The 25,927-nt window shown below is 36.1% G+C and overlaps 1 protein-coding gene across 2 annotated transcripts in view; it reads right to left on the bottom strand.

The window, feature by feature from the left end:
- Positions 1–626: 626 nt before the first annotated feature.
- COL21A1 (collagen type XXI alpha 1 chain) overlaps positions 627–25,927 on the bottom strand; it is a 186,122-nt gene continuing 160,821 nt past the window's right edge. For both annotated transcript variants that reach the window (XM_027126885.1, XM_027126886.1), the window contains 13 exons: positions 21,518–21,562; positions 19,295–19,348; positions 17,630–17,683; positions 14,712–14,765; positions 12,798–12,869; positions 11,081–11,116; positions 8,311–8,355; positions 5,592–5,624; positions 4,864–5,010; positions 4,720–4,774; positions 4,012–4,212; positions 3,125–3,202; positions 627–1,792 (listed from right to left, as the gene is read on the bottom strand). In XM_027126885.1, the coding sequence (XP_026982686.1) occupies positions 1,605–1,792; positions 3,125–3,202; positions 4,012–4,212; positions 4,720–4,774; positions 4,864–5,010; positions 5,592–5,624; positions 8,311–8,355; positions 11,081–11,116; positions 12,798–12,869; positions 14,712–14,765; positions 17,630–17,683; positions 19,295–19,348; positions 21,518–21,562 (1,062 nt within the window). In that variant the 3' untranslated portion in view covers positions 627–1,604. The remainder of the gene's footprint in view (positions 1,793–3,124; positions 3,203–4,011; positions 4,213–4,719; positions 4,775–4,863; positions 5,011–5,591; positions 5,625–8,310; positions 8,356–11,080; positions 11,117–12,797; positions 12,870–14,711; positions 14,766–17,629; positions 17,684–19,294; positions 19,349–21,517; positions 21,563–25,927) is intronic.

Below are 25,927 nucleotides of genomic sequence, written 5' to 3'. Positions count from 1 at the left end.
CCAAGTTGGGACACATAGTTTTTCAGGGCATAAGCCTGTTTTGTCCACCTTTGCCTGGCAAAGCAATAAAGCTATTTTTTTCTACTTCATCCAAAACTCTGTCTCTGAGATTCGATTTGGCACCAGTACATAGAGACCAAGTTTTCAGCATCACATGTGCTCAAAGCTGGTCGAATGAACAAGGGGCAGAAGGAAGTTCCTATTCTGCCCCTTCACCAGGTCTACCAGGAAATGCTATAATTACCAGGAGTAAGTTGGTCAGGTCTAACAAATATCTGGGGCTTTGCTGGAGACAGAACATCAAAACAAGCCTTAAGCTAATTCAGCTGCTTAATGTATGGGCTTCAGTCGCCTCCAAGGTTCTCATCAAAGTCACAGAAGGACACGTCATCAGTTAAGCTAAACTCTGATTACCAGCCATTCCTGGGCCAGGAAGCAGATGCTGTACCCATCTAGGTGAGGAGCACCCAACCCAATTTCTAAGTTCTTATTTCATATGAATCAGTGATTTAAAAATAAGGTAAATAATTTAATAAATTATACCCATTGAATAAATGACCATGTCAAATGGATAATATACTCAAGAATCAGTTAAAATTAAGTATAAAAAAAGACACTGCATTCAGGCCTGTTCAAAACTTTATTGTACTTTGAATAATAAGCAAAGTAACAAAATTTAGAGCATGATAAAGATGGAATATCTCAAATTATGTTCCTTACAAAAGCATTAAGTACAGTACACAAAGACTGTTTATAATATTTTAAAGTCTGCTAAAAATATCAAGACATCCTAGGATTTGTGGAGTTACCTTTCCTGTCAACTAGAGCATTGATTCCCACTAGCTTTGCTACAATAAAAGTTAACATATATGAATGTACACATGTAATAACTGAAATGGAAAATGAAGGCATGCAACAAACATTCCAATTACTAAGCAAGTATGAAGAAGAAAGTCTTTTTGGTATTTCTGAACTTACCATTCCTTTGAACATATCAACCAGGTCCAGTGAAACTTTTTTTCCAGAATGTTCAGAGGTGATATTCAAAACACTGAACAACCCCAACAGTCCATCACCACTGTCTGGTAAGCACAGACACTGGAGTAAGGGCTGATATGGCAATACGGTCTGTTCCCAAACTGAATATCAGCCCTGATCTCATCTCCCATGTCCAGATGCAGGTTTGGACTAATGTAGAAGTGTGAGCTATGAGCTATGAAACATGAAATTCACACAGACAGGAAGTTGAACTCAAATACTCTGCTGCATGGAGGCTGAATGTGAAATTTTTCACAGTGACTGAAACTGACTGGCTGACAGGCAATGGTGTTTTTTTATATTTGACTTTGACTAAAATGAATGGACTTACAAGAAACCCTTGAGATTTAGTTAATGCTACTAATCTAAAGGCTCTGAAGAACTGAGGAGCCTTTAAAATCGGTATATGTGACCTTTTCTATATTTTTCATTAAGGAAAGAAACAATAATAAAAACACCGAGGTACACGAGTTTCTTTTCAAGGGATTACTGTTGTTATCTTCCTGAGATGCAAAGACCACAAAAGAAGAGCACCATGCCTAGGCTGCTGAATGAGGCATCAGACACTAATAGTTTGGTCCTTTTCTAAAGGGATCTCTTCTGACAATGACACTAAAACACAGTGATGGATCACAGATGCCCGGGGGTCCTGGCTGCCCTTGGATTCCAGGTTTTCCGTGGTCTCCGTCTTTGCCGGGGAGACCTGGGTCTCCTGGAGGACCTTCTTTGCTTATTCCAGGGGGGCCCTCTGGACCTAGGATGGGACATTAGCAATACATGAACAGATGAGTTTGGTTTTGTTGCTGACACAGCTGAATCTGCAAAACATGTAAACTGGTAAAAAGACTCCCTTGAAACTTTTACGTATTTGCACTAAGGTGAAAAGAGGAGGTATCCTCTTGCTAATTCTATACACCTTCCATTTTGAAAAGAACTATCCAAAAGTAATTTTTGTAAAACTAGGCCAAGCTATGTTAATATGCAATCATGCTGCGGCTGAAGACACAGAGCTAACATTCTAATATTTCAATTTGTGGATTGTCCAAACTATTTCTTCCTCTCAGCTTATCTTTTGCCAATATTATTATAAATTGCCAAAATTATTATAAATATATCAGTAAGCTAAAACTCTAATAAAGCCACTTTTGTGCCATATTTGTAGTCAAAATGACTATTTCCATTATATACATATATATATATTTTAGTTTCCACAAGGAAACACATTGTCATTACCATAGTATACTAGTAATCAATACACAGAGGTATTATAACACTAATTTGTGAACCATAACTTAGTTCAGTTAGCATGTTCAAAAAAAGAAAAATTAACTCAAGATATTGGCCTTTTAAAGTTGATGACCCAAAATAACAAAAACAAAATATTTAGGTTTAGGGATGGAGCAGAGTGGACTGGGCACTTTCTACCACTAATACTTCCTGCTACTACTACTACTAAACATTTATTCAGCACTAAGCTACAATTGTAGGTGTTGTTCAAAATGCTTTACATACAAAGTATTAAATCATTTGATCCACCCAAAAGCCTTGAGCAGTAATAACATCTAAAATAATAATGATAGTACACATTTATTGAAAACATAACTTTTTCATGCACTGTTCTGATAGCATGACATGTATTAATTCATTTAATCTTCCACCAATGTCATGATGCAAAAGACATCTCATCACTATTTTACAAATGAGGAAACTGACACACGGATAAGTTAAATAATGCAGCTAGCAGAGGCTGGCTTACAAGTCCATCTCAGCATTATTCTGCTTCCCTGAGAATCATAAAGATTAAAGGTGATATACACTAGGTAGGCCTGGGCAACTTGGAACCATCTGAGAACTATTCTAAGGAGTGGTATTCTAAGGAGTCTAAATGATAAGTGAGAGAGAATCCTGAATGATTAATGGATATAATATAGGATAAAACTTCTAGTAGTTAGAGCTCAATGTGTTGAATGTGAATCACTCAAAAAAGGAAACGAAAGTCCTGGTTTCAAATCTTTGGACAGAGATTTATGATGATTTTCTTAACGTAAAATGTGCAGCAACACTTATGAGCATCATCAGTTCATACCTGGGGGACCAGGAGGACCTTCTACTCCAGGGTACCCAAGCCCTTGGCTCCCCTTTGCCCCATTTCGTCCTGGTAAGCCTGCAGAGTGTCAGAGAGGGGAGTAAGCTTACTTTTCCCATAAAATCACTTCCTCCTAGATTGTTTCTTTCAAAGCTGTTAATACACACATTAAAAGAAAAATAAATCTTTAAAAATTAGCCAGCCACCTATTTATTATTATTAACAGGACACAGAATTTTTGAAGCGAAGCTTTATAAAATGATCAGTGGTCTAGCAAAACTTAATGAAGATTAAATATTAAGAAAGGAAAATGGTTTGGAATTATTAGCTCTTTTTGTTACTCATACTTGTTCTTTTATTACTTTGATGAAACATCTAAATTGTTCCTATAATATTAAATTAAAAGGAAAGAATTATCAACCAACATTTCACATAAATATTCAAAAACAAAGAGCAGTAAGTTGTGGGCTATTAGGAAGTTTGGTCGCAAAACATCATTTTTCTTATAGAAATTTATAGAAAACAATTTTGAATATGGTTACAGAAGTAACCAAAGTCAAAATAAAGGAAATGGTGTCTGTGATGTTCTATTTAAAGACCTAATTAGACTCAAGCAAAATTTCTAAGTACATTGTCAACATTTTCTGATTTTCAGGTTCACATGCTTCATAACGTTGACCTCTCTCTTGACTTTAGGATATTCTTTCATGAAATAGAATGACTGTTCTTTAACTCAGTTGACAAATTATTTAAAGACTTAGGGATAGAAAAATTTTTTGTCTCCAAGAAAACAAACAGGAACTCTTGCCTGTTAAATAAGTTTAGGATGTGAATACAAAAAATACCCTTTTCTGTTATTTATTTGCTTACACATACAAACTAAGTACCTTTTAATCCTTTGGCACCTGGGCGTCCCGGAGCTCCCATTAATCCAGGAACACCATCTCTTCCTGGCAAACCAGGGAATCCTCGGGGACCTTCTGGGCCCATGGGACCAGGTGGCCCAGGAATACCAGGAGTGCCACGCTGGGACTGGCAGTGATCACAACTCTGAATTCTTCCACTTTGAAGTAAGACAGGTAGCTGGGCTTAAAAGCAAAGAAACCCCATCCCTTATGTTTAAATGGTGAATGGGCATTAATAATATCACTCATATTTTTTCTAAATTTACAGATACATATCTCTTGGCCAATAATTTCACTTCTAGAAATTTAACTATGGAAATATCCATTGCTCTGTGCAATAATTTTATTGTGGCAATTGCTTCAAGTAAGGGAAAAAAGGAAGTGCCCCTCTAAAAGAAACTGGTAAATTAAATTATAGATGTCATATTATGAATAAAATTACCAGAATTATGTCAGGGAAGAAAATTTAATCAATGGTGAAATAATGATAAATTGCTTTATTAAAAAGATTACAAAGGGTACATATAATATTTTACCTTTATAAAAATACTTATCTGGAAAATAAAAACGAGAGGTTGATAAATGTCCTTTATTTTCTTCATCTTACTTATATCTTTTATAATTTCTACAAAGAATTTGTATTACTTTTGAAATTTGAAAGTTATCAAAATCTCTATGTTGGAGACTTACCTCTTAATACATCAGTGCAAACTTGTCGAATAAACTGTTCTGAAAATTCTCTCCCCTGCATCAAATTATTAAGGGTTATAACATTGACATACCAAGTAAAAAGCAACAGAAATATGAAAACTGTGAAAGAAGCAGAATACATACGGGCTTCCCATCTAGTCCTGGGGGTCCCTGAGGACCTGCTTCCCCGGGTTGCCCCTGGGGACCCGTAGGCCCCATCAGACCATTCACTCCAGATTCTCCTTTGGGTCCAGTGGCACCTCTGGCACCAGGCTCTCCCTTTTCACCTCTCTAAAAACAAAAGAAATCTTCAAAAGTTCTATTTAAATATTTCAGAAGGTATAAATGCATCATAAAAGTCTTAAGGATATGGATATGAAAATATATAAACATATATCTAAGTTATATAGGAAATTGTTGGGAAACACTGTAATTGATCAGGAAGGAAATTTCATATTATATTAAACTGTCATTTATCCATCCATCCAACCCTACAAATAACCACTACCTAGTACATATATTGATTAAGCAATATGCATAGTGCCAGAGATACAATGATGAACGTGACACAGTCTTGTCCCCAAGGAGTTTAAATCCTAGAGAGATAGATGTAGAGATACACAATATTCTTCACTGAGAAACATGCAGAAAAACTTAGCTCCTAATTTAGAAGAAGAATCAATATTACTGGCAAATATGTAACATTTCATACCTAATTCAGTGAATCTACATATTCTGAAAATCTCTATTTAGGAACTACTAAAGAACATGAAAGATATTTTCTGTTTGTGATGTCAATAGCTAGATTTATACAGTATTAAAAATCAAGCCATGAGGACTGAACAGACAGCATAATACATGAAGAAACATACCTCTCCTTTTGTACCATGATGGCCTTGAATTCCCTTTGAAAATTAATAGGGAAAAAATAAATAAATAAGTAAATGTGCAAGCTACAGTACTAGCAATGTGGCATGCACCCTTTACCACACATTTAATCAAACTTTAATTTTCAGTTTGGATCTATGTTCATCGGTGATATTGGCATGTAGTTTTCTTTCTTTGTAACATCTTTATCTGGTTTTGGTATCAGGGTGATGGTGGCCTCGTAGAGTGAGTTTGGGAGTGTTCCTCCCTCTGCTATATTTGTAGTGAGGTGGATGGACCTAGAGTCTGTCATACAGAGTGAAGTAAGTCAGAAAGAGAAAAACAAATACTGTATGCTAACACATATATATGGAATCTAAGAAAAAAGAAATGCTCATGAAGAACCTAGGGGCAAGACAGGAATAAAGACGCAGACCTACTAGAGAATGGACTTGAGTATATGGGGAGGGGGAAGGGTAAGCTGGGACAAAGTGAGAGAGTGGCATGGACATATATACATTACCAAACGTAAAATAGATAGCTAGTGGGAAACAGCCACATAGCACAGGGAGATCAGCTCGGTGCTTTGTGACCACCTAGAGGGGTGGGATAGGGAGGGTGGGAGGGGGAAACAAGAGGGAGGAGATATGGGGATATATGTATATGTATAGCTGATTCACTTTGCTATAAAGCAGAAACTAACACACCATTGTAAAGCAATTATACTCCAATAAAGATGTATAAAAAAAATCGATCAGCAAGTAAAACACTCTCTGTAAGGCCATTCTTTAAATATGGAAGTTTCTGAAGAAATGCAGGGGTTTCTACCAGACAGAATATTACAAATGGAGCCAGAGTAAGAGGAAAGATAAAATAGTAAGCTCTCTGGACTAGAACCAAATGAGAGCTAAAACTGAAAACAGCTGTCATCTGAGAATCCACTAAGATGATTTCATGAGGGAAACATTCGCTTGGACCCCATTCACAATGTGAACGCCAGAAAAATCACACACGTGCAGCCCTTGGTAGGACGACAGTTAACTAGGACTTTGTTTACTTTGAGAGATTGGGACAACTATTCAGCTGTTGAGAGGCAGTGGCTGTCCTGCTCCCCCACCCCCACCCCGCCCCCTGCCATTCTCCCTGTAGACTCAGTTCCTGGTGGTGGAAAACGCAGCTTCCAACACACCCAGGACAGAGCTTTCTAGGGAACCCAAATCCTGCCTTGGGGGAGCAGACTTCCTCTTTTCCTTGAGAAGTGAGATAAAAGAAAACAAGTTAGGGGAAACTTGCAGAGAGTGTCATCTGTCAATCAGTGAGCTAACCAAGTTGTGAACTCAAAATCCAAAGAAAATATCCTTCTATCAGAGAGTTACTGTGAATAACAATTTGGGGTAAAACGCCTGGGTTGTGGAGGGTGATGGATGAAGGGGTGAGCGTGCTCCTATGAGTAGAGCTGTTTAAAGATGCTGTGTGATTAACGCAGGGAAACAGAGCAGGTCAGAGGGGAATAGGGACAGAGCTGACTGTCACCCAGTGGTGTGAGTGGAGTGAAGGGACAGGAAAATGAAGACCTTTTGTATTGCACATAACTGTATGCAGGCAAACTCTGTCCATTTCTCCTTTCAGTGATCCTTGCTCTGAAGTTCACTTCTAAGTTCTCAACTTTTTGACATGTAACACTCACCCTCCATATTACACAACCTTGGGGTCATGTGCTTTCAAAGACTGCTCCCTACACCAATGGTCTCCCCCATTCCTCCAAGTGAGGGACCCAGAGACCCCTGTCCTTGGAACCATCACCTCACAGTTCTATCCCCCTACCTCCAGAGTCAGTGTAATCACTGAATCTTTCTCCCACCCACACTCCCTAATCAGTTGGATGCTTTTCTTTTTTTTTCTTTTTTTTTGCGGTACGCGGGCCTTCCACTGCTCTGGCCTCTCCTGTTGCGGAGTACAGGCTCCGGACGCGCAGGCTCAGCAGCCATGGCTCACAGGCCTAGCCGCTCTGCGGCATGTGGGATCTTCCCGGACCGGGGCACGAACCCGTGTCCCCTGCATTGGCAGGCAGACTCTCAACCACTGCGCCACCAGGGAAGCCCAGCTGGATGCTTTTATTTGTCCAATATGGCTCTGACTGAACCTACATGCCACTTGGCAATCTCACCGAAACATGGCTTCATGAGGAGAGTTTAGTCAAGGAAGAAGCAAGGCAATCTTATTATGTATCTACTGCACAACACAGTTCTTCAAGATGGCATTTTAATTCATCTCTAGTGTAGTAAATTATATCTTTGAACAAACTAGAGAGAAACAAGGACATTCCTTCACTATGTATGGCCTCAACTACTCACATTTCAAGGAGAAAATCAAAACTCAACAGTAGGTACAGAGATGCTGCCATGTATGGCTGCCTTGGGCCAATACTACTCCAAGAAATGGGTGGAACTGTCTACCTTTAGTCATTTACTTGGTCAGAAGAAAGCATTGAAAATCAAGTTTCACAGCCACTGAGAGTATCAGCATGGGAAAATGAAAATATAAATCAAAAGATTAAAGTTGTGATCACCATCACCACTAGAATTCTCATCCTTGGGCACTTAGAATGCACTTAGAATGCAGGCTACATCTCCCCTTCTCCCCACCCATTTTTATTTGCAAGTAACCCTCTCTCAGGGGGTTCATTATGTGATTCATTATTTCATTTTCCATAAAAAAAAATACCTGTGGCCCTGGAATCCCTGGTCTTCCATTCTCTCCCTTTTGACCCTTTAAAATTGAATAAATGTTATTCATTAGTTTGCACACATATGATGCAATCACATATACAACACAAACTATGTACTGTGCTGTCATCTAGAAGAAAGGTCACAAGAGCAGTGATGCAAGTATGTAAAATGATGTAAGAGAAGAAAAAAAGAAGTGAGAGGAACGTCAACCTAATCTTACAGCTAAAATGGATAAAGACAAGGAATGAACTACTGACTTTGGGGAACATGTAAATAATGTTAGACAGTTGAGGATGTTCTGCTGAGTCCATGTTCACAGCATGAAAATAATTTAAAAATCCAGTGGCTGTGGTCATTTTCTTAATTTCAATGACATTATTCATGTTCGGTGTTGATTATACACATGGAGGGCAAGAAGATCACTTGAAAGACATTTTTAAACTAAAAATATACTGTAAAATACATTTTGAATGAAAATCTTTAAATTAGGACAAATAGAGAAAAAATTAATAAAGATATAAACACATTTGTCCATTCAATTAATATTTTGGGACATCCTCCTTGTATAAGACATTGGGCCAGACCCTGAAACTCTACTATTTCATCCCTATGTTGAACAGGATAATTAGCAGTTTCTAGCAAAACATACACCTAGATACACAATCAATTAAAGATCTAGTGACTGAAATTGTAAATTACTCCTGCATAGAGGTTTTTTCATTTACTTACTTACATCAATGAATTCCCAGGGGCCCTATTTGCTGTAGGGACACTGTTGCAGTGTCCCCATGTTGCCTTCAAGTTGCTTACTGTGTGGTGCAAAAGCTAAGCAATTAATCTCTTTAATAAGCAGTTAAATTCTAAATTTCAAAGTGCTAAGATACTAAACCTTAACTGTTCTCAACACATAAACAAACTAACGTGACATGATAAAGGTGTTAGCTAACCTTACAGTAGTAATCATATTGCAATATATAAATTGCACCTTGTACACCTTAAACTTACACAATGGTATATGTTAATTATATCACCTTAAACTTGTACACCTTAAACTCGTACACCTTAAACTTACACCTTGTACACCTTAAACTTATACATTATTATATATTAACATTGTGCCCTGTATACCTTAAACTTATACAATGTTATATGTTAATTATATCAATAAAAATATATACAACTAAATTCTACTGGAATTCTATTAAAAAAAGAATAATGAAAATACGGTCGATAAGGATGCAGTGTATAATTATATATCTGGAATGGATACTACTGGGACATACGGTGGGACATCTGATAAAGAGGGTAGGAAAAATGACTCCACCTTGAGTGCAGCCCTCAGGGATGTGTAAGTGGTACCCAACTCGAGAAGACGGGGGTGTGGCAGGGAGAGAAGACACAGGACAGAGGTGTATAATTTCTTCCAGCTAAAGCAGCAGGGCAGGAGCAGATAATAGTGGGTAGACTGGCAAAGAGATAAGACTAAAGAAGATTCAGTCCAACAAGGAGGCACTTTATGGGCTGGACTTTATCTTGAAATGTGTGTGGAGCATCACTGAAGGACTCCTAAGCAGTTGTGTAACTTAGTTACTGATGCTGGTAAAAGTGTGGGGGGAAGGGGTAGACTGAACTCAAGGAGACCAGTTAGGATATTACAGTCACCCAGGACCCATGACAAGAAATGGTCAGGACAGTGGGATGGGGGGAAGGGGCTTAGTTCAAGTTTCATTGTCTGAAACAGTGTTCAGACTGTGACCTTAGCAGATTTTGATGCTATTATTACCTAAATTTGAAATTTCCTTTTATGCCCCCAGATATTCTGAAGCTTTCAAAGTTCTGCGAATTTTGCAAAGTGTTTTACGTAGCAAGACTCAGCCACTATAGCTGAACTTTTTTTTTTTTTTTTGGCCACACCGCACAGCATGTGGGGATCTTAGTTCCCGACCAGGGATAAAACCTGTGCTCCCTGCATTGGGAGCACAGATTCTTAACCACTGGACCATCAGGGAAGCCCCTATAGCTGAGCTTGGTAATCTTAAAAACATCATTAAAGTACTGTCTGGACACTTGATTTGTAATTGATGATTGGAAAAGTCTTACATTTCTAGAACTTAAAAGACTGAAAGACAAACAGATATAGTTTATTCCTGATCAGTGTGTCACTGATTCAGCCAGCGGTGTCCTACTCACGGGTCAGGGTTCAGTTAATGAAAAAAACATCTGAGGGTCACTCAGACTGAGGTGAAACTGTCCTTATCTCCCAAAGCTGTAGCATAGTTCTCCTCTTTGCCTTTGTTGCTAAGCCACCCAAAACCAAACGTCCTTCTAAATCTCCCTAGATTTCCTCAGCCTGATCTAATTTTCTGGTATAATTCTCCTTCTGTTTATTAGTTTGAATATGTTTTATATACAGTGTTAACAGTTTCTTATCAAATTTATTTATGCCATAAGCCATGTCAAATCATTTGTGGAAACCAACACACCATAAAATATGTAAATAAATATATATTACAAGCATGTGATAAAATCCGTATGTTATTTTGTTGAATCGCTTGGTTCCCAAGTTTCCTACAATAGTGGTGTAGTGACGAATGTTAAAGTTAGATTTGATGTGTTTTGAGAAATTTAGTAAAATGAGAAAGCTGGGATTTAACAGATATTGATGGTAAAACAGGAAGGAGCTGGAAAAGCCATGTAAGAATTAAAAAGAATGAAGCCTGAGTTTTTTTGCCAAGCCAAAAAAATAAAATAAGCCAGTAACATACCTGAATGCCCTTTTCGCCTTGATTTCCTTTGTCCCCCTGCAAAAAGGCCGTCTAATATGTATCATAATGTCATATATTCTGTATCCTTTCAAATAAACATGCTTTTCTTCTGCCAAGAAAAATATATGGTCTCATGCAAATTCGACAAGTGCCTTATAAACAAAAGTTGACTCCAACATGATATTTGAGAAGAGAGTAAAAACACATTATGTCAAGATGATGTTCTAAATGAATACTTTCTTGTGCTCTTACATTCAAAAGAAAATTAACTACAATTTCTATTTTATAAGGAAGAAGAAAACTTTTCTATATTGATCACAATCTGAAGTTAAACAAAGAGAGGACTATATTTTGACAAATCTCGTTTTATGAAATCAAACTGAAAAGTCTTCTACTATTAAGCTAATAATGGCCACAAATTTATAGGAAAAAATGAAATAAAACAATGTTGAAAAAGTATTTTAGAAAACATACGCTTCAAAAATTAACTTTTGGGGGGAAATTCATATTCCATAATATTGTTTCCTGGAATTTCTCAGCTAGAAGAGATGTTTGAAACCAACTAGTTCAGTGTCTTTGTTCTTATAATGTACCCACAGATCAGGAAAGGTAAGCATTTGCCCAAGGTTGAACTTGGACGCTCTTTCCAAATTTCCTTTCTACCATGCTATCCAAACATAAAGGTAGAGTTTTGTGTTTACAGCGAATAAAATACAGATTTTCTTTTAACTGGCAGGTTTCTGAACAAGGAAATTCTCTAAATCCAAACATATTCACAGTAGTTTACTTAATATTCACTGATGGTCTAACACTTAATTGCTGCTGTGAGGGTCATTCCTGTGTCAGCAAGTACTGCCTGCCGCTCATCAGAGCAAAAGGGATCACACTAGGTACAGTAATCTAGGAGTTGAGCAGATAATACATGAGAGATAGAAAAAATGAAATGGTAGAAAAACTGAAAGAGCAAGGAATACAAAGATGGAGACATAACAGTTTGTATCCTTTGCAGAAAAAAAGCCAACACATCCACTCTTAACCTGAACTGTATATATCTGCAGGGGCATGGACTTCTCTGACAGGTGGGCAGTCAGTTCTTGCTCAAAGACTTCAAGCCAACAATAATATTTGTATAGATACAGCTCAGAGTTCTTTACTTAACAGGAGAGAGAGAGAACCCAAAGTGATGCTGTTTTATCTCACCAAAACATTTTATATGAATATATATGTTTTGTATTTTAAACTCCTTAAATTAATTTTAAGTGAACTATTATGTAATATAATTGTTTCACAGATAGGAATGCCATGGTCAAGCATTCTGGCTGTAATTTTTATTGTTTCAGACTTTTGCCCCAGTTTCGGTAAGAGTGATATTCACATTTTGGTAAGAGTGCCTCACATGGAATACTTTCCCTAAAAAGTTCTTGACACATCTGGATTGACCACAGAACAATCTGAATTTACAAGATATTATTTAATTGTACGTTTATATTTTTTGATCTGTCTCTTCGAAGATCCTCATCTAGGAGACAGTACCTATGCGGAGACATGAAAGGTGCCACAGCTCTTAGCATGAGGTTGAACACATTATATGTACACCAAATACATAGGTCAGCTCATCACTGAATACATAATTGGCCCTTCTACACTATGTGCACAAAAAGAAAACTTACATGGTAATAGCTGATTAACATTGAATTATATGTCCTAAATATCATACCTTTTTCCCTTGAATTCCAGGTAAACCCAGGTATCCTGGTTCTCCTGGCAGACCCACTGCTCCTGGTTCTCCCTAAGTAACACAGAATTCACATGAAGATCACAGGATTACTGCTTGTGAAAAACCCCACTGTTTTTATCTCTATATACATCTCAAATTTAAAACTGATAGTTAAAAATTTTGTTAGAGTTATTACTATAGAAATAGTAAAGAATAGTAAAGTTCACTGAAGTCTCAATAAAACTTCTTATATTTTTTCCTATCTTTGCTAGTTAAGAAATCCTGAGATCATATCATATTTTAAAATTTTATAAACATTTGGTATTTTTATTATATTTATAATGTCAACAATAAATAATAAAGCAGTGAAAATAATAAACAGAGGTATCTCTCTTTGTATTTACTAATAGTTTCCCATCCTCTTGAATTGCTTTTTCTCATAATCCTCCTTTAAAAAGACTTATTTTATGTTACAAAACTGGTAAGTAAATAGAAGTAATAAAATTACTGAAAATCTCATTACCCACTATTTTTATTTGGTTATATACTTTTCCCTCTACCTCTCACAAACACATACACAACTTAGATACTAAAATGTGCTGTGTATGCATAACTTAAGTAAACATAATCATTTACTTCAAAATATATTAATATTTTGAGTTCTTTATATGCCATTATGTTTTTTTAAATTTTAACTTACAGAATAGTATTCAACTATATTGATTTACCATATTTAATAAAATTTCTGTTGTTAAACATTCACTTTCACAGTTTTTATTTTTATAAACAATATTGGGGTGAACACCCTTGTAGTTAGATATGCAAATTTATGAGTTTTACTTTATATATATGGAATATTATTTTCTTAGACATAAATTCTTGAGCTGTTTTCAGAACAAGGAATAGTCCATAAGTTATCTTTTTTTTTTTTTTTTTTTTTTTTTTTTTTGCGGTATGTGGGCCTCTCACTGTTGTGGCCTCTCCCGTTGCAGAGCACAGGCTCCGGACGCGCAGGCTCAGTGGCCATGGCTCACGGGCCCAGCCGCTCCGCGGCATGTGGGATCTTTCCGGACTGGGACACGAACCCGTGTCCCCTGCATTGGCAGGCAGACTCTCAACCACTGCGCCACCAGGGAAGCCCCATAAGTTATCTTAACTCAATTTTTCTACTCCCTATCATGTCATAGGGATTATTTCCTTTTTTAAAAGAGACTTACAATGTGAAAGTATATAATGATGATGTATCAACAATATTTAGGTTAAAATTGTAAGAGATAGGACATGCTCCTGAATATGCTTCATGTTTTGGTTTTGCTTTATTTGCTTTACCATTAGTCCCAAACTCTGTCATATTAAATAAAAACAACTCTCTTCTGTGGAAACTAAGTTCTGTTCTCTTTGCTCACTGTGAGCTGTTGAATATTACTCTAGATTTTTAAAGGCTAGAAGAGAATTGAACATCTGATTGAAATAAACATCAACTATTTGGTTTGGAGGAAACTGGTAAAGGCAACTGTGACTCCCAGACTGAAAATAAAGTCCCATCAATCAGCAAACAAAGAAACGGCACCACCAGGGGAGACACACACTCATTCAGCCACATAAGAGCGTGATATTCTCTGAACCAGAGAAGATGTTCATATTAGCATCCAAATTTTACTAATTCTAGAAAAACCAAACTAAAGCATATTTCATGCCTTTATTACCTAAACTATGATAAAATATCCAAAAAACAGAAATGAAATTGGCCCACATTCACCACTGGCTTTCAGGTACCCTAATTTTATGTTAAAAGGTAATCCTTCATTTCATCTATCTTTTCTTAAGGGATACAAATGTTAATCTCATCAAATAATGAGAGGAACTCATACTTCTTTGAAAACATTTCCAAATACTTCGAAACAAATTAATTACCTTGAGCCCAGAAGCCCCAGGCAGCCCTTGAAGTCCAGGTTCACCTTTATTTCCCTGTCAATGCATCAAAGCCATTTGAAATTTTTTGAATTTAGTCATTACCACATATCTGATACAGACACTTAAGGGAATACATTTTAAACAACTTTTGCATTTTCAACTTTCCAATTATTTGAAATATAGAATCTATATGTGAAGCCTACTTACTAAGAAAAACTCTTTTAAGCAGGGAAGTGAGTCTGCATATTTATAAAGCTTTCTACCAGCCTGTTTGATGCTGGCAGCTCGAAGTAAAAAGAGAGATTCCAATCTTTAGGGACTGGCACTAATTAGCTAGGTCTTTGTGCTGCACAAGCCAGACCCATGTATCTTAATAGCATCTTCTAGGCTGGAAATCTTCATCTTTCTCTGTTTTGCTTTCTCTGTATGACTCATTTTCAGTATGCAACTGAAAAAAGAAAATTAGCCTCAAATGCACTTTTGAGTGGCTTTTGGAAGAAGCATGAATCAGAAAACTTTTAGTTTGCGTTCTTTTTCAGGATTCCAGTGCAGTCCTTGCTAACAGACATTTGGAAAGCAAGACCAAGTTGTCAGAGCAAAGAATGTAAGATAGGAAAAGAGGATTGGTTATAAAAGACAACCTGCCTCCTGGATCATCAGGAGAGATTGTCAGTGGTGGTTCTGGCTTTCAAATATACTTGGACACCTGAAATCACAACCCAATCAATGTCTGGCAAAAACCTATAATTAAAGAGGTTGGTGTGATACCTAGAAGTGGGGGGCGATGATCACCCAGAGCCAGGTCAGGCTCACTGATCAGTAAAGGGAACAACTTTCATTCTCAGCTCACGTTTAGAACCACGTGAGCATACTATTTGGACTTAATTAAAGCAGTTAGCACATAAAAGCATGATTATACCATAGAACAATGGTTCCTTAAATTTTCTAATTTTACAAATGATTAAGCTGAAACTCAGAGGTGACAGGACTTGCCAAAAGCTACATGACCTGATTATGTTAATATACCCTGATGTCATTTAGATAATATTTTATAAAACTGGAATATGATAGGGTAAAACAGACTTATAAATGGTTCAACGGCTATTTTACAAAGAGGTATTATAATCTAAATTGGAAGTTTTCTAAAGATCTACCACAGAATTTCAGCCTCATCCCTGCCTTGCTTAACACAGCTTTTTTTGTCTTACTCTTCAACTTATATCAATTGTTACTGAAGGCATAGTTCACAAATATATTAGTTGACAAAACCAGAGGGATAAGGTAACGTAGAGGCAAGTAAACTATGGCCTGTGGGCTAAGTCAGCCCAATGCCTCCTTTTGTAAATAAACTTGTACGAAACACAGGCACATCCACACCATGGTGGCTGCTTTTACATTTCAATAGCAGAGCTGAGTGGCTGCAACAGAAATTATATGGCCCTCAAAGACTAAAACATGTCCTATCTGGCCCTTGGCAGAAAAACTTTCTAAGACCTGAGGTAATATACTGCATGAAAACAAGTTGAAATGTTTCACTGAAAAGATTACATTTAAGAGGTATAATTTTAACATCTTGAATCTATTTTTAACAAAATAATCGTAGAAGGACAAGATGAGGGAAATCAAACTTTATAGTAATTTATGTAAAAACAAACTGTGATGTTAGAATCAGCCACTTGACTCCCCAGCCACAACAGCAGACCTACCCAAGTGGTGGATGCCACAAATACATTGTTCTAACGTCTTTTATGGAAAATCTAGCAGGTTTAGTTGACCTCCAGCTCAGTGTGAGCCAACGATGCTAAGTGGCTAATTAAAAATGCTGACAAAATCTTAGGCTGCATTCTTAAGAATTAGAGGATCCAGAACATCATGGGAGAGTCCATTGTACCCAGTTATTTAAGGAATATACAACTACTCTATTTTTTCTTACAACATGACCTTGCAACATGATGGAGAACCTCCACTTGGCAAGTGCACACTTACTACTGCTAGGACTCACAGTGTTCCAAGCACCCACAGGGTCCACCTCTGGTGAGACGGCAGCTACTTTTCCCTAATCACTGGGCTCCCAATGACATTTTATCCTATCTCTTTCTAGGTACTTTAGAATTAAAAGTAGAGTAGATTAGGCCATGTACTCATTTTGTATGCCAGGATCTATTTCCCTGGTCTAGTTAAAGGTTGAATGCTTCCAAAACAGCAATTCCGTCACTTCCTTTCAGAAGGCTATCCTAGAATCTACTTATTAAGTAGTCAAGAATAGTTTCTTGCGTTGAGCCAGAAGGTACCCGGTCTGATCCTCTAATAAAAAGAAATTCTCTTACACATGACTCTGTAGACCTAGAAAACGGTCGAATCATGGTACTCAGAGTGCCAGTTCTAGCTTAAGAATAACCTCACCTGACACCTAAATATATTGTCAAGCGTGCCTTACTTTTTAAATGTGAAAGTTAAGATAATGTGCCATCTTATCCACAGTCCCAAGGGAGGATAAAACTCACTACAAGGCATTTTACAAATAAAAATTCCACATACATTCCACTAAATAAAAAACCAAGAAGAGGACTTGGAAGTTGGTAAAGTTACCCTCAGTGGTCACTACAGATACTCTAGATGGTGGGCTGGGTACAGAGCCCCATAGAGCTCTGGGTATTCCTCAGTCCCTTGAGCTGCCAGTAAGGGAAGAGGGCTGAGTCATGCAGGATCTTGGACCTTTTCCAGCTTAAACCAGGCCTGCTTTACGTTAGCGTGTTTTATATGCTTAGTTTTTGCCTAAGACTTCATTCCTACAAGTGCTTGTTCATAGACTTCAAACCACATTCAAAATAAAATCAATGTAGTTAAAACTTTGACTGAAGTACCTAAATGGTCATTTTGCACAAAGCCCTCAATCTTGTTAAGTTAATTTTCTTTACCTTAGATCCTGGGGCTCCAGGCTGACCTGGTGAGCCGTCGCTTCCCATCAAACCCTACATTTTAAATGGAAATTGCAAGAGCAATTTAGAGAATAATATTTTTAAAACATTCAATCAGTTTTCAAGTTATACATTACCATCATAATCAATCCACTAAAATATAATGCAAGATACGGGAAACATCCCTACACACATCCAAATAAAGGATAATAAAGAATCAAACTATGCAAGATAACATGAAGGTTGGCAAAGCCCTTGTAATTTGGTTGCTTAAATCACCTACAAATAGCAAAAATGACTGGAGAGCTAGTAAGAGACAAATGTAAAGAAAAGTTTCTTTTTTCTACACTCTACTTTCTTCCTTTCTCATGATGGCCAAGAATTAGATTACTTCATAGATGTTATTTTGGTCAATTTTACTTACGTTTTCTATTTTCTTGAATAATGATTTTAAAGAATTAAAATCTAATAATTTCTCTGAATGTAAGAATGTCTATTCAAGTTACAAGTGGCCATATTTTTAGTAACCATATAATTCAAAATAAGACACTGCTAACTATTCTAGCAACAAGGAACTAATTTAATTTAGATTCCATTTAAATACTATTACATATATAAAAAACATTTGCTTTCTCTTAATCACAGCAAAGGAAATGTGATGAGCAAAAAAATATTCAATTAGTATTATCAGAAAACAGAATCTCAGTATAGTCACATTGAAAACAGCATGTCATCACTACTATGGTTTGCTATCAATTCAGGATTTATTACAACTATAAAATGTAAAATATACTAGTCATAACATAGTGTTTGAAATATTAGAAATATTAAATATAGATATTCTTGAAGTTCAATGAAGTTCTAGTTAATGCCTTCACTTTCTGGAGGCTAACTTAAATACTGGTAAATAATCAAGTTTCATTTAATATTTCAATGAAAAAATAATTTGGTCTTGATGATGGAGGTAGAGGAAGAATATTCCATTCAAATCTTTCACCAAGATCTTATCAAATCTTTTCACTGGCTAAAATATCTGCTTTTTTAACTTACATAATTAAATGAAAGATCATAAACTGTCCATTTTTTTTACTTAAAAAAAAGCTATTACAGGCAATTTGATTCATAGATTAAAATACACATTGCTTCTAACAATTTACTTTTAGAAATTTTTTATGGAGTCCTATACACCATAGGATTATCATAATTTCTAATATCATACTCATATGTCCCTTTACTCCCCAAACTTCCAAAATTACTTGTTCACTAATTTAGGATCTTCCTATACTACCTGTTCTGAATATATTCTCCCTCATTACTGTAATAAATTTGTAAATTTTCTAAAAAATAACAAAGAATATTTATTGAGTTTTAGATCTTCTCATGGTACTCAGTATTTTTTTTAGCTAGAATATTTGTTTTCTGGTTTATCTACAGTAAGCATTCTTAATCCTTACTTGGGTAGCCAACTTTTTGAGAATCTGAAGAAATCTAGACTCCTCTAGAAAAATGAACATAATCTTTTTCATACAAATGCATGGAATTTGTGGATACCAAAATTCTCATTGCTGAATCCTCCCACCAGTGTTGTGAATTTCAGAATAAGAACCTCTGGTACATAATGACAATATTTCAAACACCCCAGTAATAATAATGACATTAACATACAGGTATCCCTGGAGCTCCTTTTTTTCCTAGTGGTCCTGGAGGCCCAATTTCTCCCTAAAAATCAAATACAGATCAAGTTTAAAATTGTAGAGTATCAATTCATCTTTAGAAATTTCCTACGAAAGCATTATGAAAAGGAAACTCAATATCAATCAGCACAATGTGTCTGCCTTTCCTTCCTATATTGTAAGACGAAGCAATGCAAGGTAAAAAATCGGGAATCTAACATCTTAAAGATGTAGGCCTAGGGTCTGTGGAATTATTAAGGAAAATATTTCATTAGGAAATCAGGAGCGGCACTCTTATTCTTTCAAAGGAAGACCTAGCAGTTCACACACTGTTGGTGAGGTGAGACAACAGAGGGAAAAAAAAATCAAGTGAAAAAATTTCTTATTTACCATAATTTAAGAGCTATGATAGTAAGTACAGATTAAGAAAAATTAGGACACAGTTTTTAATAGCATTTAGACTTCAGATTTTGGGATTGTGGCTGACCTGATGCTCCAAGGGGTTTTCTGATTCCAGAACAACAACCCTGGAAAGAATATCCTCTTTGAGAAGCAGGAGAAGTCTTCAAAGATCCCTCACTTTAATAAAATATACTCTCGGTTATGATTGTGATTATGAGGATTTGGAAGTGTGCAGAAACCTCACTAGAAGTTGAGCAGCAGGAAACAAGAGGGCTGAAGGTGTCTGAGGGGACATGCTCAGCTTTTAAGAAACTGAACACTGGGCCAGCTATGGGGAGAGGGCAGGAACCTTTAGTACCTACAATGGCTCAGGACCCTCAAAGGGCACTGAAATGGTACCCGCGGTTACCAGCAGGAGGCTCTCCATGACCCAGTTAGGCTGACAGGACGCCCACTAACTAGGATGAAGCAATGAGCTCAGCATCAACAATTAAGACAGGAGAGGCAGAAAACCACAAGACTGAGAATCAAGAGGAATAACAATGAACTGCAGCTGTCAGAATGACTAGAAAGAGAATTTAGAACTACATGTGAAATCTTTACAAATGAAAGAATGGAATCATGAAAAACTACTAGGACTGAAGATAGAACAAGAGACTAGACTATCAAGAATAAAAAGATGTTATAGCACAGGGATGTGTATGTATGTATATATATATATATATATATATATATATATATATATATACACACATATATATATATATAAATGAATCATTTTGCTGTCCCTTGAAACTAACACAATGGTGTAAATCAACTATACTTCCATAAAAAAAAGAATAAAAAGATGTTATTAATACATGAAATTCTAGAAATGAAAAATATGATTGTTTAGATTTTTTTAAAAAATCAATTGATGGCTTAAACAGCAGATTAGACACAGTAAAGGGAGAATAAATAGACTGGAAAATATATCCAAAAAATTTAACCAGAATTTAAGAATCTAGGATATGGAAGTAAGCAATTTAGAGATGTAGAGGACAAAATTAAAAGGAATAAAATATGTCTAACTAGAATTCCAGAAAGAGGGAAGAGCAGACGATGAAGAGAATTAGCATGGAGATTAACCACTCATGTCTTCCAGAGATAATGGAAATAATTCTACAGAGCCAAGAAGCAAACTAAATTCCCACCCAGATGAATAAAGAGAATTCCATATCTAGATACATCACAGTGAGTTTTAAGAACACTAAAAACAAATAAAATATCTTAAAAGAATCCCCAAAGAAGGGACAGGTCACTTACAAAAGAATGATGATTAGAACAAGAGTAGATTTTTCATAGTGAACCATGGAAGCCAGGAGATGACAGTAGAAAAATTTCAGTGTATTAAGAGGAAATAATCATCAATCTTGAATTGTATACTCTACAAAATCCTCTCTCAAAAACATACTGGTAATTGAATAAACACTGAAAGTTTATAACCAAAGTATTTGTACTAAAAGAATTTCTAAAAATACAGTTTAGTAAGTAGTACAATTTCCCCAAAAGTATGGTCTAAGAGCACAAGATAGAAAGTAACTAAGTAAAATAGAAAGCATGTATGTAAATCCAAATTCATATCTGTATAAAACAACAACAAAAACTAATTGTAAGGTCAAAATAATAGCTTCTGAAATTATATCATGTTTGAACCATTAACTGTTGCCATGAATGTGGTAAAAAATGTATTCTATGTGAAGAGACATCACCACTTTGCCCTTTTCATAATCAGATTCCAGGCCCAAATCTTTCAACTTTCATTAGCACTTACTTTTTGTCCCATTAATCCTTGGTTTCCAGGAAATCCTGGGATTCCCTAAAAAGAAATAAAGTAGATTTTTAATTTAAAAAATTTAGACTGTATCATTAAAGAAGAATAGGCCATAATTGGAGTTTTAACTTGTAAATAATGCAAATCATCAAACATATCTCTTGACTACATGAAACCACTACTTATATTAATCAAATTTTGGAAAAGAAAAATTTATGAGATTTATTATTATACATCTGATATTTAAAGTTTTAAATACCGGCTTAAAAAAAAAGAAGCTATGAAGATATTAATCTTGGCTCTTCTTTCAGACCAACATAAGTGATAAAATAAGAAGGATATTTCATTTGAACACTTTCTTATGTTACTTATAATGATTAATGCAAAAAGACTGTCAAATCATAGGAGTTCAGATTCAGTACAACAGTTCCAAAGGCCCTCATAGTCTCACCACCATAACTGAAAACTAATGAAACTAAATAATTTCCTCCAAATTGAGCCTTGAAACACCCAGGAACCTAACTCCTTGTATAAGATATGGCAATCTTTCTCCTAATGATTCCCTTGCTGATAAAATTGTGGAGCATATGCAGACCAGTTTGTAGAGAGACAGAAAGAAATAGAGAACTCTTTCACATGGCTGAACCCAAATGTATGAGTTCTCTAGCAAGATTCAGAAAAAATTAATGCTAATTGTCTGAATTTGAGAATAACATGAGCACATTTAATAATGGGAAAGCAGTTCTATTGTCATTCACTGCATTTTCCAAAATGATCATTTATCACCCCAAACAAACAGAGATGGTACTAATTAATTTTTATTTCGTATTCATTTTTCTTAGCTCCTTTCTTGATGATACTTCAATTGAAATAATGAATAACATTTGTTTATGTATATATATATGTATTGACTTTGGCAGAAAAGGAAATTCAAATGACAGGGAAATTGGGCACCATCAGTATTTCTTTGAAAGCTCTCTGCATCTTCAGGGCTTTCAAAGAACAGCAGTGGTACTCAGTAAATCAGGGCAACTACATCAAGTATCTTCAACAACAGGGAAAGTCTGCCATTGTTTTGATTTTCAAATCTTGACTATTAGTACAATACTGGTCCATGTGGTAGCCACAGTTACGGTGCAAGATATGGCACACAGTTCTAGTTTTAAGATCCAAACTTAAATGATAAATTGGAATTCAGTTTGATCCTATTTGGCTCAATTAGTTCTCCATGGCACTACCTCCTTTGCAGAGAAAAGTTGTATGAGAGCAAAGCCCATCAACAAGGGACTAGCATTCTGGTTGCTTTATAAACATACTAACTAGAGAATAACATAAAACGATATAAAAATTTAAAGTTACATTATAAAACATGAGCACAGAATACCCTATCAGCACTCTAAACATAAAGCGAGAGTAAATAATTGAGTTACGAGTATAAAGAGAACAGAGTGAAACGAATTGTATCCTTTCTAAGACAAAAAATGCATACTGTCAACACAATCAAAGTCAATATTGTTCAAAATAAAGGCTTCCATTTCAATAGACCATGATTTGGCATGAAACCACCCAGAACCAGCTCCCATTCAAATACACACTCATACCAACTCACCATAATGATTAAGTTCTGAATTTAAATAAAATTCAAATAAAATCTGTCTGTAGAATCTTATCAGACACAAGGTGGCCATACATGGTTCTGCAGCTGTGTCAATGCCGTGTTGCTTGGCTCCAAGAATCTCTAAAGTGATCCTGCAATTGCCCCGATACTTCTCAGACCTGAGAAGCTGAATTTCATGCTGCACAGAACTCTTTGTTACTTAAGGTTTCAACCCTATTCAAGTCTCTATGCTCTTACACGATCTATATTAGTAGGAATTAGTTACTCCTGTTTTTGCAGCCAATCCCACTGTCAGCAAGGCTATATTCTCACTCTGGGGAAAAATAAAATTATGCCCAAGCAGTGCCCTGGCCTCACTTCCCAGGAGATCTTGAGAGCACCCCCCAACCCAGGTCACTTCCTGAATTTGATTTAACACCTTTTATCTGAATAATTCTAATTCTGAGTATGGTCTTCATTAGGACATAGCCACAAATCTTACATTATTTCAACATATCCGATATTGAGAGTATTTGGGGGGATCTCAGATTAGGAGAAAAGTAGATTCCTTTTCCTACTGCCTATGTTCATAAGTTAATAAAACATGAATAGATGTCATAGATATGAAAAAAAGTCATAATGTCTTCTAGGTCCAACTATACCAAGAACTACTAAATATTTTATAAATACCAAGCAAAAAATATATAAAACTATATAATATTAAAAAACAAAATGTAAAACTGATTATAAAAGCAATTCTTGGCAAAATTAATATAATGCCATGAGCATGCATAGAATAAAAAACTGTTGAGAGAGAGGTTCACCAGAAGAACTGAAATCACTCAGAGCTATATTAGTTAATAAAATTCTCCTAGAAAATATTTTCCTGGGTTCCCAATACATTCATTGAAATTGACTAAACTTTGCCAATTTTACATTAGTAGAAATATTATTCAAAACCATTTGAAAGTTACCAGTTTGTTGATCCAAAAGTATTTAGCAACAGTTACTTCATAGGGTAAATGTTTTTCCAAGCAAACTATTTTATATTTCATTTTCGGCCTGTGTGGTTTTGAGTTCAGGCAACTGTGAACATGTGTAAGTAAAGACAGAAGCAAGAATTTCATCTGGTGAGAATAAAGGGGCATATTTCCTCCATTTCTGTGATTTCAGTTTGGATTTCAGGAAGAGCAGAAAGTCAAATGGAAAATCCTGTGTAATGTTGTGGTGAAAGAATGCGGCATGAAAAACTGTTCTAGAAGCTTCTCTGTAACCATTAAACCATTGTTGTATAACAAAAAAGTCATTAAAAACAGACATGCATAATTTAGAATAAAGGGTTTGGCCCCTATTTCCTAGAGACCACTTTATAATGAAGGAAATGTGTCTATGATGCATTACTTAGAAAAGACAGGATATCACTCTATACTTTTCCACATGCAATGGAATACTTTACTCCTGAAATTAGAGCATCGTGGATCAAATCTGCTGTTAAGTAATGCAATAATTTCAATGTGCTTAAAACAAATCTAATCAACTAATGATATTTTTAAATCAAAAATTTCAACCTTTCTACACACTTGTAGAGATATTTAATATCATACAGTTGTCAAAATATTAGAAGCATATTATGTTTTCTTCTATTATATCAAGAAGTGATTTGTTCATTATTAAAGATGCAATGAATACAAAACACATATGTTGAAAGTATCATTCTTATTAGCTACAAAGATTACACTCATTATTAATAAAGAGCATAGAAGAGGCAGTTAAAAGTTTAGATGCTGGAGTCAGCTAGCCAATTATCTCGTGCTGATTGACTCCAGGCCAGTTATTTAAATTGGAATCTCAGTGTCCCCATCTTATACGTGGGGAAAAAATAATAGAACTTAGCTCCAGGGTTGTTACATTATATGAATTAGCTCTCACAAGCACTTAGCTCAGTGCTGGGACTAAAATGAACAAATTTTCATGACTTTTCACAGCTCCTCCCTGACCTTTGAAAGTTACAAAATAGATGAAGTCAATTCTTTTCCATGTCTCAAAATTTGTCCTCCTCCATTTTGAGGATATCTTTTTTTTTTTTTTTAACATGTCTTTCCACCTTGCCTTTGTCTACCTCATTCCCCAAAGTTTACACTGTATTCAAGATGACTTTGGCAATCTAAGGCTTCCCACTGGGAGGCACCAACAGTTTTTCATTGCCCCTCATTCATTATCCTTGCCTCTTCATGTTTGGCTGACTTTGATTATAGAAAAATACTACTGTGGGGTTCCAGGATCAAGATGCAAAATTAGAAAGATCCTGAGCTCACCTCCTCTCATGGACACAATAAAACCACAACTACATATGGAACAACCATCTCTGAGAACAACCTGAAGACTAGCTGGACAGACCTTCTACAACTAAGAACAAAAAGAAAAGTCCACACATCGAGAGGCAGAGAAGCAGTCTAGTTAGAACCCACATCTGCATTGTGAAGACCCACAAGCAGGAGGGGTATCACAGCTGGAGAGGTGCCCCTGGCGAGTGAGGGGTGTGAGTCCCATGTCAGGCTTCCCATCCTGAGGCCCTGCGCTGGGAAGATGAACCCCATAATGTCTGGCTTGGAAAACCAGTGGGGTTACACTCACTCCAAATCCCAGCACAGACACAGCAGCTTAAAAAGTATCTGGGTCATAGGAGAAGGAGATTCACTGACTAATTTTATGGCAGGTGCTGGAAGGACAGGGATCTGGTCGAACTTCCTCTGGGGACAGAAGCACTGACAGGCATCATTCTTTTTTACTCTCCTTCTACCTAGCTGGCCCGA

This window comes from Aethalodelphis obliquidens, unplaced genomic scaffold, assembly GCF_003676395.1.
Source record: "Aethalodelphis obliquidens isolate GAN/ISIS:26980383/991018 unplaced genomic scaffold, ASM367639v1 scaffold31, whole genome shotgun sequence".
Taxonomy (NCBI): Eukaryota; Metazoa; Chordata; class Mammalia; order Artiodactyla; family Delphinidae; genus Aethalodelphis; species Aethalodelphis obliquidens.
Note: the sequence above shows the minus strand (reverse complement) of the source record. Positions and strands in the feature narration are given on the sequence as shown.